At 42.8% G+C, this 13352-nt stretch overlaps 1 protein-coding gene across 7 annotated transcripts in view; it reads right to left on the reverse strand.

Moving 5' to 3' along the window:
- The window catches only part of LOC141755903 (brain-enriched guanylate kinase-associated protein), a 34358-nt gene extending 22439 nt beyond the window's left edge, over window positions 1-11919 (reverse strand). For 2 of the 7 annotated variants that reach the window (XM_074615216.1, XM_074615217.1), the window contains exon 1: window positions 9103-9475. Coding sequence is in view for 3 of the 7 variants with exons in the window: in XM_074615221.1 (XP_074471322.1) it covers window positions 9103-9125 (23 nt within the window). In the remaining 4 variants the exon portion in view is untranslated. Of the gene's footprint in view, window positions 1-4; window positions 1871-8718; window positions 8965-9102; window positions 9480-11784 lie in introns of those variants that run through there. The other 5 variants (XM_074615221.1, XM_074615220.1, XM_074615219.1 and 2 more) reach the window with 5 other exon arrangements.
- Window positions 11920-13352: the final 1433 nt, after the last annotated feature.

Raw genomic sequence — 13352 nt, forward strand, 5'->3', positions numbered from 1 at the left:
TAACCATGAAAGTAAAAAAGAAAGAAGGACAGCTGCTAGAGACACATCTCAGGCCACGTCAGGTGTCCGCTGTCAAACCGCCAACACACAACAACTCTCGCTCATTCACTCGCTTTTTCTTCTTCTTCTTCTTCTCCTTCCTTTTAGCCCGATCCTCGCACTGCAGCAAAACCATAGACGGGGCTCGCTCAGATGGCGCTGCCTGCCACCCACTCGTGCCATGCTGACATTTGAGAGGAACTCGGAGCATTGAAAAGAAGAGGAAGGGGAGGTAGTAGAGGAGGAGGAGGAGGACATTAAAGTTGGGGAAAAGGGAAAAGCAGGAAGCGCTTTTTTTTGGTGGGGGGGGGGACGCCAGCCAGCGTAGTCGCAATTTAGTCAAAGACAGGAAAGAGAGACTAAATTAGAGAGGAAAAGCAAACAGAGTGGGTGTCAAGTCTCCACTGAAAATCATAATTTCTCTCTTTCCTCCTCTCTTCCGTCTATCTCTTTCTGCCTTGCTGATGATCACATCTACCTTGCAGATAGATGGGCTCTCAGGAAAAGCCCTTATAAGAGGCCAAGACCTGAGCATTATGGCGGGGGTAACCCGAGCGGCTGACTCATCCAGCAGCAGCAGAGGAAGAAGACGCTCTATATGCCCTGTATACCTTCGGATTAACAAGCTAGCTAACCTGCAGCAGTCACTCAGCAGCCCCAATGACATGTACAGTATGACTCAACCACCTCATAAAAAAAAATAATCAACTCTCAAACTATACTATTCTGTGAATGTGTGTGTGTGTGGGTTTCTGTCTCTGCCGCTTCTCCGTCCAGCATTGATTAACTCGGGAGCAAGTAGTTACACACCAACTACCAACATCATTAGCAGCAGCAGGAGATAATGACCCGCTGAACGGATTTCATGTGCTGCTGATGGCACTCGGCACAGGGGAGTGTGTAATCACGACAACCGTCCCGAGAGGATTTTAGGATGAGCGGATGAGGTGATGGAGGCTGGCTGAGCTCCAAATACAAACACAGAAATACACACAGTTCTGTCGTTCTTTCGGAAAATCTAAAAAGTCAACACGGAGAGCAGGTCGAGTCCAACATCAACACCGGAGTGCAACAACAAATGGCACCGCATTAAAAGTCTAAATGGATTTAGCTACAGGTACCAAGAGGGAGTGAGATCAGAGATGGATCGTTTTAGTATTTACAGGAATAGTTCAACATTTTGGGAACTTCGCTTTCTTGCCAAGAGAAAGATGATCGATACCACTCTCCTGTCTGTTCAGTAAATATGAAGCTACATGCAGCAGCCGCTTAGTTTAGCTTGGCATGAAGACATGAAACATGGGGAAACATCTAGCCTGGCTCTGTACAAAGGTAACAAAAGCTCAAGGATCAACACATTGATTTTGGGTGAATGGTTGAATCTTTTCGTAAAAGGTGAAATAATTTGAGAAAATACAAAAGAGCTGCTGATTATGCCCCTCTAAAGACTTTTTTTTAAATAAGCGAGAAATCATTTAATTAATAATTTCCACCAAGATTTTTAAGATTATTTTAGAAATGGGATTTTTTAACATTTTTCATTATTTAAATTATACACAGATGAATTCCTAAAGGGTAAAACCAAAGATATTGAGCACCATGAATATGTTATAGTGAAATTAATTTAATTCTAAATGTCAAAGCTTCAGTTAACATAAGCCCCGTTTCCATCGCAGGAACTTTCCCCCGGAACTTTTGAGAAATTCATTGTGTTTCCACTGCAGGGACCGCGGCCTAAATTAAGTTCCGGGGACATTTTATGGAGAATTTTACACCCGAAAAAGGCCCTGGTGGTAGGCTAGTGCTTTCTGGAAGTACAGGAACTTTCGGGTAGGGTGTGCAGGGATGATCACACACACGGCACCGCTGCTTCAACGGCTTCAAATCATGTACCGCTTCATTCATAAACAAGAAAGTACTCTAGTATCGATTTAGGCTAGTATAAACTTAGGCTCTGCTGTCGGCTTCTCGACTCATTAAAAAAGAGAGAGAGAGAGAGAGAGAGATCACGAAGGCGAGCGGTAACGTTGGAAGAGACAGACATTGAAAGTTATTTTCTAATTGTTTCACGGCATTAACGTTCTAAAGCACAAATAAATAACCATAGAGCACTCAACAGATGATTTACTGTGGAGACAGACGCTCTTAGTTTCACTTCACTTCTTCATTTTTCCTCTTCTGCATTACATTCATTAAATATAACGTGCATTAAATACTATTACTTGCAGTGAATACTGCATGTTTTTTTAGCTGAAACAGGCAGGCACGATGAACTGCAGACTGCAAAGTGTGTTTACCGCTGTGACCACCAGCAGCCCTCGTCCCATGTCATGACTAATATGCCTAATCTTCGCAGGTCTTTCGAAACGCAGACAACAGTGGGCTGGAGGAACCTTTTAGTTCCTGGAAAGGTAGTTCCAGGGACTAAAAGTTCCCGGCTATACAATGAAAATCTAAACCTTGAGTTTGTATACCGACATAAACAGAATATATACAAAATAATTTAAAATCCTGTCACAAAAACATGTCTCTCGAAAGTGTTTTCTATAAATTATTCAAGTTGAAATAAATACAAGTTTGGAGTAGAGTAGAGGCAAGAAAACCCCCCAAGCCATAGCAGCACTAACACACACACACACACTAAGCAAATTAAACACACAAGCACATGCTGTTCTACAAAAAACAGCGTCTGCCTCTAGACCAGAAAATCATGTTACGGTGCCAGTAAATCCTACTGAGAGCTGTCCTAGCAAAGCCACCGAGACCTGGTCTTCTTCCGATCCTGAATCCTCACACTTACTCTGAAACTTCTGAGTCTGAAAGTGAGTCTTTAAAATGTTTTTTTCCACAAAGTAGAGGGTAAAAAAAAGATCCCAATTCTGTCCACTCTTGTTTCATTCAGTGCCCTTGTTTTTTTGGTTTCCGAATCATTGGTCAAACTATAATTTTCTTAATAAAAAGAGGTTACTAAATGTTGTGACACACACAGAAATAAGGCCAGCGTTTTGCCATTTTTTCAGCCACAACAAAAAGGAGATGGGACGAAGAAGCGCAAACAGCTTTTCAAAAGGGTTCAGCTCATTAAAAATAGAACAGACACTAACACACATACAGTATGTGCACACAAACACACACACACATACACGACACAGCGCCCACCATCACAACATATTGTTTACGAGTGCCGCTCGAACGGACAGGTAGTGATTAGACACAACAAAGGAACCACCTCTGCAAATCTGCTAGCCTGCAGTGTACCTCGCTGTTTCCATGTATGTATGTGTGTGTGTGTGTGTGTCCTTAAGCATTAGCCTCTTATACACATATAGCGGGCGGCACAGATGTACTTACAGGTCCATCCATGACTCTCAAGAGGCAGCCTAAAAAGCTTCAACTCAGGGATGCATGAATGGAGCTTTTACAACAAAAAAAAAGAGAGAAAGTACACTGAGGAAAATATAGAAAGCAATATAGCGCTAACAGCTCTCCAGCATAGTGCCATTAATGCAGTGGCATATAAAAATAGATTTGTAAACGGTGACCTCCAGTTTTGGATCATTGCAGGCGAACAAGCAACAGATATTAGAGAGAAAACATTAATTTATGTGTTTAATTTCCTCCCTCACGGTTTGATGTACTCGTTATTCGGAAGGTCACGGTGATTTTACATTTAAACGTTTAAAGCAATGGTTAGACATTTTGTGGAATATGTTTATTTGCTGAGAGCTAGATGAGAACATGGTTACCACTCTCATATCTGTCTGGTTAGTATGGGCTACAGCCAGCAGCTAGTCTGTCTCTGTCTAAAGGTAATGAAATCCCCCTTACTAGCACCTCCAAATATCACTAATTAACACGTTATATCTTGATTGTTTAACCTGTACAAAAACTGAAGTGTAAAAACGGCAAGTTGTGGTTTTTACGGGGGTTATGTGTATGCTATGTCAGCCTGGCCTCACTCCCAAGGCGTCAAATACCGAAGCTTGGGCAGTAACCCTCGGCGTCTTGATACCGACGCACAAGGTACCATTTAGCGTCTGTATGAGACTCACCGGGTTTTCAACTAACTCCAACGTAAACCCATCCATGTCATTATTAAATGCTCAGAGCAACGGACGACGGAGAAAGTCCGCTAAGGGAGGGTCAAACAAACACAGGACTTTCACCGAGGGGATCGGCGTTCATGTCACGTGTGAAACCAAAAGTTGAGTTATTTTTACCAACGATGTTATGTCACATGTTACGTAACTTATTTTAACCCAAACCATGATGTTCTTTCTAACCCTAACCGAGTAGTTTTGTTGCCTTAAGGCCCAGACACTCTAACCCAACATCAAAGAACATGCGGGGAAAAAGGCCGACCGTTGAGTCGCCTTACGTCACCAAAAAATGGCACTCAAACACACCGCAAAGATTACAGTCGACGGCCAACTACAACGTACGTTCTGCGCCGCGCGAGAGGAAATAACTCTCCACACCAGCAGGTAGCGGTAGCCTGTATTCATCATTCAAAAAGGGAAACCGGAAGATCGAGGACAGCGGATATACAAGCTGTTGTTATGATACGTACGTGAAACAAAACAGCGTTTGCCGACCATTTTCACACCACTCTCACTCACCACTTAGCTTCATTCCAGATGTCGCTGTGAAAATATCCGTGTATTTCAATGATCAGATGAGATGAAGATGGAAACTGAGAAGAGCCTTCTGTGCGTCTCCTCTTGACTTTACTCGCTGGCTCGTTTTCCTCATGTCTGTTTCTCTTCTTGTACACTGATTTGTTTAAGCTTAACAGCCAATCAGAGTCATTTCTCTCACCGACAAGCTCCGCCACAGATTGAACATGCTGAATCGGCCGAAAAAAACTTGGACAGACTACAGTCGACGATACGGGACAAAAACTAGGCCGACAGACGCTCACCGACGGCCCCAAAGTGTCCGACGGTCGGCCGTCAGCTTGGTTTGTCAGGGCCTTAAAGCTAACCACGACTTTTACCATGTGTTACAATGTTAACCACACGTGAACCTCCTACACAAAAGGCTGCTGCCCAAGCGGCAAAATACGAGAGTAGCTATGTGTATGCATGATAGCTTCATATTTAGCATGCAGACACGATCTATCTCTCTGCAAGAAATCATATTTCTGAAAATGTCAAACTTCTCCTCTAATAAAGAGACAATTCTTTTATAAAACTACTTTCATTTCATATTTTATTGTTTTATGTAAATTCGAAGACACATTTCTGTAAGCAGTTTTTGTCTGGATTAAACAAATGAAATATATGCTAATGTACTAATCAGTGAACTTTAGAGGTGCTTACAGAGCCAGGCTCGCTTGCTTCCCCTTGTTTCCGAGTTTTATGCTGAATTAAGCGTCTATTGGTAGTAGCTTTATATTTAACGGACAGGTATGAAACTAACTCAATTCCACACAAAAAGTAGGCAAACTGTGGCTTAGAGTCCCTTCCATCCCTGCAGCTGTTGACAGATACAAACAAGAATATGGAAGTTGAATTCATAAGCAACAAAACGCAGCATGACTTGATGACTCTTCTTCACTTTTACTACTTTCATTAGTTTAGCATTTTCGCATTAGTCCATCACTGTCACTTGTAGTCAGAGTGGCTGCTGTCCAGCAATAGTCTCACTTTAAATTTCATTAATTTCATGTGCTCTTATTCCAGGAAGGAGCTGATACTGTAGATTACTATGTAAATGTACAATTCATGTCAAAAGACTTGAGCTATGGCAGCTGTAATATCCAGTGAAGCCATTAACACGCCGACTGCTTCACCGTCACTATGGAATAAATCCGACCTGTACGATCTGACCGCTGGTGCTGAGGAGGGCAAAGGGGAGGAGGAATAATGGGGTGGAGATGATAAGATACACTTAATAACCCCAGAGGAGCTGTCAGAGCTCCACCACAGAGAGAGACCCAGACACAGAGTGGGAGAGAGAGGCTGACTGTTCAGACCACATAGGAGAGAGGAGAGCATTAGTCTGTTAGACCAACACCGTCCACTTAAGCAGATCCAAACTAACCTCTAGCCTCTTCAGACCAGCCGCTCTCCCACACCACTTTCACACATAGACATGTCTGCTATTGCTCTTCTCTATCATCACTTCATCCATGATAAAAGTGATTCAATAGATGCCTAATTCATCTGGGATGTCAGTGGATAAAGTGTTTGATATATTTGGTATTAATTGGTTTACGTAGTTCAGCAGACTTTGCAGTACTGTTCACACTACACAACGCTGTCTTGTAATCAGGAGTCTTTAAGTCGTCGTGGTTTTCACACTACATGACTGACCGGCAACAGAGGGGTCACACACTACAAGATCTATCACCGGGAGGAATCCCCGAAGAGGACTCCAAACTACGTTTGAAAATCATTGAAAGTCGCCGCAACACTTTGTTTTTACATTTTGTTTTTTATACGGATTAAACAAACCAGATGTTACATTTACATTAGGGAGGTTTAGAGGTGCTGGTAGGCAGATTTCATTGCCTTTGGACAGAGCCAGGCTAGTTGTTTCACCATTTCCAGTCTAAGCAAACCTTCGTCTGGCTGTAGCTTCACAATCAATGGACAGACGTGAGAGTGAGTGGTACTGATCGTCTCATCTAACTCTCAGCAAGGAAGTGAATAAGCATGATTCCAAAAAATGCCAAACAATTTCTATAAACGGAAAAACTTGAATAAGTCAGTGGAGAAACAATAAATACAGATGAAAATGATGTAAATCATGTGCTTTAACCTCCTCAACAACAGATCTCAACCCAACTGATCACCTATAGGAGATTTCGAAATGAAAGCGGTGTGATCAAAAGCTTCAGAACAGCTACTTGATTGATCTTAATGTGACGTTTTGTCAAAAGGATTAAAAAATGTCATCCATTTCATTCGTTTTGTAACTGCAAATTGCAAAAGTGTAAAGCACTGTTTGATACTGAGCTTTGTCTTATATGTTGCTGACACTTTTATTTGCCTTTCCTCTCTGATGGTAGTTTAAATGATGAACTGGCTTATTCTAAATTTATATTCACTTTACCTGAACCTCGTCATTGAAGACCTTAAATCCCTCAACTTTTGTTTCCTTGCCACTCAAGGATGTAATTGCCTCATCACTCTTTCGGAAAGCAGCATTCAATTTTGGGCTGTCAGTCACCCAGGCAGAGGAGCTGTCACTTTTTTCTTTTTTTTCTTTTTTACCAAGTGGTGTCAATCGCATTTCTAAAATAAAACACTTCAGCAGAAGATTGGTTTTTGACATTTGCTTAAATATTCCGGCAACACTTTTGAAAAACTCTTAAAAAACTTTAAATCTGTTTATCCAACCGAAGACTCCTCTGCGCTGGAGCGCCCCGCTGTGCTGTGCCTCCATGTCAAATGTACATCTCTATCTCCGCCACAGGGCCCCGACGCAGGAGCCCCGGCCAAGGGAGGGACAGAGATTGCGAAAGAGAGAAAGAAAGAGAGGGAGAGAGAGAGAGAGAGCAAGAGAGGGGAAGAGATTTCAGGACATTTCATCACTTCGACTGGAAGGCGTCTTGGAGATGAGATGTGGGGGTGGAGGTGCGGGTGGGTGGGATGTAGATGCAGGGTCAGACTCTCAGGTAGATCCAGCTTCCTGTTTAACCTCGCCACAGCGTCTTCAGAGGCCACAGGTGACCTTGTTTCCTATTCAGCGCAGAGCGAGGAGGAAAAAGGCACAAGACTACCCCCTCTTATCTCGGCAGAGCTGCTATAATTCAATTAAAGCTGTGACACAGAGGTGAGGACAATTGATGCCTGATATTGGAGAAACACCCCGTCAGATTAATTACCCCCATCGTCGGCTGCTTAAATGCCTTTCAAACTGTAATCTGCCTGAAATCGTAATAACACCATCGGTAATCGAACACAAAAGGGAAAAGCTTGAGATCTATTTCCATCTGTGCCGGATTAATAATGGTTCATTAGTAATAGTATCAATTACAGCGCGTCTACTGTAGGACAGTGAGGTGAAAAGGAGAGAGAGAGAGAGAAACTGCAAAAGAAGCCTTTCCTGCGTGTCGTCATGTTTGCTTTGCTGCTTTAATTCCCGTGTAATGCAACTTTAATCAGAAAAGTGGGAGAGCACTTGTAATTTCATAACGAGCTCATTAAAATCCATTTATGCAGGCATCAGCTCAGTTATCACCTAAGCTTTGTGTGACAATTTGAGACCGTCAGGTGTATTTAAATACATACATATCACTGATTAGAGTTGTTCGTAGTGAAGCAGCGCTGCCATGCAGAGTAATTAATCAGCGCTATAGGTGCATTCCGACAGGTGACTGTCTGAAATCATGCAGATGTATAAGAGTCGTTTTTACTATCTTAACACATTCAAGACTAATTAAAACAACCCTCCTGATTGATTCCTTAGAGAAAAAGCTTTTACAGTAACGCCACATACGCTGCAGTGAATTTTCCTGCATACAACCACCAGCCTTGTTCTGCACAAACAACACCCTTTTATCTTTCAAACTATCAGAAAAGCAGATCATTCCTAACAGCACTGCATCAATGCACAGAGAGCACGAACTGACACAGCGAGTGCAGCCACATCACATACAGATGAGCACATATTCACGCACATTCACAGCCTTGTAATCCAAATCAAAAGATGCAAACGGCGAAGCAGTACCTTCCGCTCAGGCAGAGCTTCATCCTGGAGACCGAGAGAGATCCAAAAATCCTGCCCGCCTCAGAGCCTCGCCGGGGAAATGGAGAAACCCCCCCCTCTATGTGCTATCTGGATTGGCTTACCCAGCTCTCTCCCTTAAAGCTCAGAGAAACCCCACCACATGCACAACACCACCACCCCACCACCACTGCCGCCGCCGCCGCCACCACCACCACCAACAGCAGCAGCAGCAGCTGAGCCAGGAGGGAAGACAGAGGGAGTGCAAGAGTGGAAAGACAGAGAGGAAGAGTGGGAGGGAAGGAGCTTAAAGGAAGAAGACAGGGAGAACGCGGGGGCGTCATGATGGAGCGCTGAAAGATGTGTGCAGAGAGAGAGAGAGTTTACCTGATAGCGTCTATGTCGTTCATCTCTTCGTCCGGCACCTAAAAGGAAATGACAGCGTGTTAGTGGAGGGGACCCATAAAACTGTCCCGGGAGCTGCCAAGTAGAGCATCGCCGCAGCACAAACAGAAACACAACATACATATTCATCAGCAGGCACGCTCTCTGTTTCCCCCTCTTGTTTTTGTTGATGTTTCTTCTCCCCGCTCCCTCATTCGCTCCTCTCCATCGCTGCTCGTGAGAAAGCCCTCATCAGGCTGTCTACATCTGCGCTTACTTGAGGTGAGAACAATCATATCATAGCAAGAGTGTGAGAGTGAGATAGAGGAAGGAAGGGGAGGGAGTGCGGAGGGAGAGCGGAAACCTCCATTGCAGCCAGACTGCAGATACATGGCAAGCCCCCCCCCCCACGAGGGATACTGGCAGCAACTCAATATCTAGTCTAGGTGCTGAATCGGAGAAAGAGAAAGAAGAGGAGGGGGTGTGGGAAGAGATGGAGAAAGCAAGGGGAGGAAGGTGAGGGGGAACAGGTGGTCCAATCTGTTGAATCTTACATCTCAAGTCCCAGGCTGTTAGGGAGAATACGTTTTATACAAGCCTGCTGCTGGCCCTTTTTCTGAAGGCGATGAATTATGCATCATTCCTACCAGTATTCTCATCTTCATTCAGATTTAGGGTGCAGGCCTGATGGAGTGTGGCACCCATGCTGCCGTGTTATCATGTTTCATGATTTGCTGGAAACTAGGGCTGGGGCAATATATCGATATTATGTCGATATCGTGATATGAGACTAGATATCGTCTTCGATTTTGGATATCGTAATATTACATAAGTGTTGTCTTTTCCTGGTTTTAAAGGCTGCGTTACAGTAAAGTGATGTCATTCTCTGAACTTATCAGATTGTTTTAGCTGGTCTATTATTTCCCTATTGTCACAATATTGATATCGCGGTATTTGGTAACAAATATTGTGATATTTGATTTTCTCCATGTCTCCCAGCCCTACTGGAAATTAGTAGGGGGAGGGATTCACGCACGTCCACTAGTGTCTGGGGGCGTAACGATTCATCTACTACATCGACGTATCGGCTTAGATTCCTACGATCCATCGATATGTACTCATCAAGTTGTCCTTCACGGGGTACGTATATCGATCTAAAATCAATTTGCAAGGTAAATAATCTATTGTATCAATACTAAGAAGTTGCACCTTGTCTTTAAGCACAACGAACGTTACATGGATGTATTTTTTAGCACTTTTAATAGTAAAGAAATGTTAAACGTTACTCCTGTTCACTCTCCCTGTGTATGACGTCATCGACGTGTGCCAGCAGCGGCAATCTCAGAAAGACGATAACAAAACAAAGCATGGCTGATGGCGAGGAAGAGACAGGCGAGCGAGAGATTTTCAAGCCCCGTTTGAGGTCCAGCGTGTGGAAACATTTTAGGGGTCCTTGATAAAATCACTCGCTGTTTGCAGAATATGAAAAGGCCAGATGAAATACAACGCCAACACAACCAATCTTTCCACGCACCCACTGAGGCGCCATGCACTTCATTTTTTGTTAAATGTCATTGCTCTACCTTTTGTTTTGAAAATGAGAACAGAAGCAGCAGGTTAAACCACTGTTCATTTAACTTGAATAGAAGTTGATTTACTATATTTTTGGTTAAATATTGCACCGCCTTGTATTTTGAGAACTGAAGCAGCGGGTCCTGAAGTTGCACTTTTTATTATTTTCAAATAAAAGGTGTATGTATTTGCCATTAATCGTTGTTTACTTGTTTATATCCATAATTAATTTATCCCTGATACCCTTACAAGAAAAACTTGACTTGGAATCGTGACCTGCACTGTCCAGTACCCAGCTAGTTATTTCACAGTCACACTTTCAGTCACACAAAAAAGAGTTAGTGTCATCGAATCGTATCGTATCTTTCTAGATGAGCCAAATATCGTCCTTGAATCGAATCGGAACCATGGAAAGTGATACGCATCGCATCGTTGTAAAAATCGTTACAACCCTAATAGTGCTATTAATGAAGGCAGCAAAGACATTATTTGATCTCCAGGATGAGTGGGAAACATAACCCACCCACAAAAACACGCTTTTATCGGATTTTGCATCTTCAGCGAGTGCACAGCTGAAGGTCGTGTGCCTGTGAAGAATGTTTCGTTACCGCGCTCGCACAAGGACTCGTGTGAGGAGATGAAACTTTGCAGCGACACACACAGACACACACACACACACACACACACACACACACACACACGCACACTACACCGAGATGAACACCAACAGGCTCACATGCCTGCCTCTCTCAGCCCCCACACCACCCACCTTTTTTTTCAAGCAGTTGCTAAGGTGACGGCAAAGGCTGAATTTTAATCAGACAATAAATTAAGGCAACGTGATCTTCTCCTTTATTATTAAATGGCAGCGGTGCTACTTTCGAAGATCTGTCAAGTATGTTTTGGGTGCGGAGAGAAACACTGACAGACTGCAAATTAAAAAGTCTTTGTGAGCAGTGCAATCGCTTGTTTAGAGATTGTCCAGAGAAGACAAAACATAGTGATATAAATAATGCGATTTTTATGCTTTTTAGTAATACATTTTGAAATAAGAGGAGGATAGCCGGATGAATTATCCTCTACCACTGAGATGAAGGCTGTAAATACACTCACTTTTGATGCAGTAATTGCTAATTGCGCCTCCAGGCCCGCCTTCCTGTGACACGCACACTGTAAGTGTGGGGAAACCACCGGTTGCTATTCCTGAAGGAAACACAGTTGTTGAAACAGGTTCTTTGCATCCACAGCCGTTTTAGCGAGGTTACGCCTCAAGCCGAGTAAATGATGGATGTCACACAATAAATGCTGGTGAGTGGGCTGAGTCAGTAAATGACTGCATTGTTCAGATGAGGAGCCGCTGACGGGTAGAATGCTAATGAGCATGCACCCGTAAAAGCCTGTTCACTGGTCAGCATGAAGCTACCTTATAGACGCATCATCGTCGTCGTCGTTGTCGTCATCATCGTCGTCATAACTTGTGGATCAGCTGTAGGGCTTAGTTGATTAGTGGACTAATTGGTTGTTTTGATCTTAGTCGACTAAGATTTCTTTAGTCTTTTTTTATGCTTTTTCATCCTGAATGACTTATTTCCAAGAAACTTATGAGCACATCTCTGGTAAACACAAGATTTAAAGTGGTGCTTTTGTGTGATTCTTTGTGAGAAACTAAATTAAATTAACTAATCGATTAGTCGACAAAATCCTACGAGTGTTAGTCGACTAAGAATTTCTTTGTTCAAAGACAGCACTAATCAGCTGTCAGAGTGGCAGCATGTCTGTGTGATTCAGCGGACTAACTTACACACCATGTTTAAATTAGTTTTTTACATAAAAACAAAAAAATGAGAAGTGTAATGAGTGTTAATTCTTACAATGTTGAGACTTTTCTTTAAAGCTGCTGATTTTTTGCGGGGCCAATAAGGGGCAGTGGAAGGTGTTCAATATCAAGTTCATATGACGAACCTGTTAGCAAACAGTTGCCTATATATTAACAATATGTATATAAGAAGTGGACGTAGTCACCGTGACGTCACCCATTGGTCTTTGGACTGACATTTTGAAGCCTCGAGTTTGGCATTTTGGCCGTTGCCATCTTAGTTTTTTTGCCGTCACTATCTTGTTCAACCAGAAGTGACACCAGAGGGTGGAGCTAAGTACAACTGAAAACTGAATAATTAATTTTAATCTGAATAACATTTTTAGGCAACCAAAATGTGACAAATAACTTTCATGAACTGAAAACACACTGTGAAAGGGTTAAAGTTGTAAGGCGAAAACACGGACAACGCCCTAAAGCATCCCCTGCTTTATGGTCTATTTGACTCTAAATGGGACCATAATCTACTAAATGAACATCATGCCGTATTGAAGAAGACTTGATGCTAGTGATTGAGACCATAAACTCATGTTTACAATGTATGAGGTAATAAATCAAGAGAGAAGTAGGCTCATTTTCTCATAGACTTCTATACAATCAGACTTCTTTTTGCAACCAGAGGAGTCGCCCCCTGTTGGCTATTAGAAACCGGTGGTTGCCCACTGGTATTTACACATCCAGCAGATATGAAGCAACGTTAGCATTCATTTTGGAGTTGTTTTTCCAGCCACCTGACAAATTCAAGTCTAATATTTACTCTAGCTCTGTTTTAGTGAAGATGCTCCATGTTTGATGCTGAGCAGGC

The sequence above is a fragment of the Sebastes fasciatus genome, chromosome 18 (genome assembly GCF_043250625.1).
Source record: "Sebastes fasciatus isolate fSebFas1 chromosome 18, fSebFas1.pri, whole genome shotgun sequence".
NCBI lineage: Eukaryota > Metazoa > Chordata > Actinopteri > Perciformes > Sebastidae > Sebastes > Sebastes fasciatus.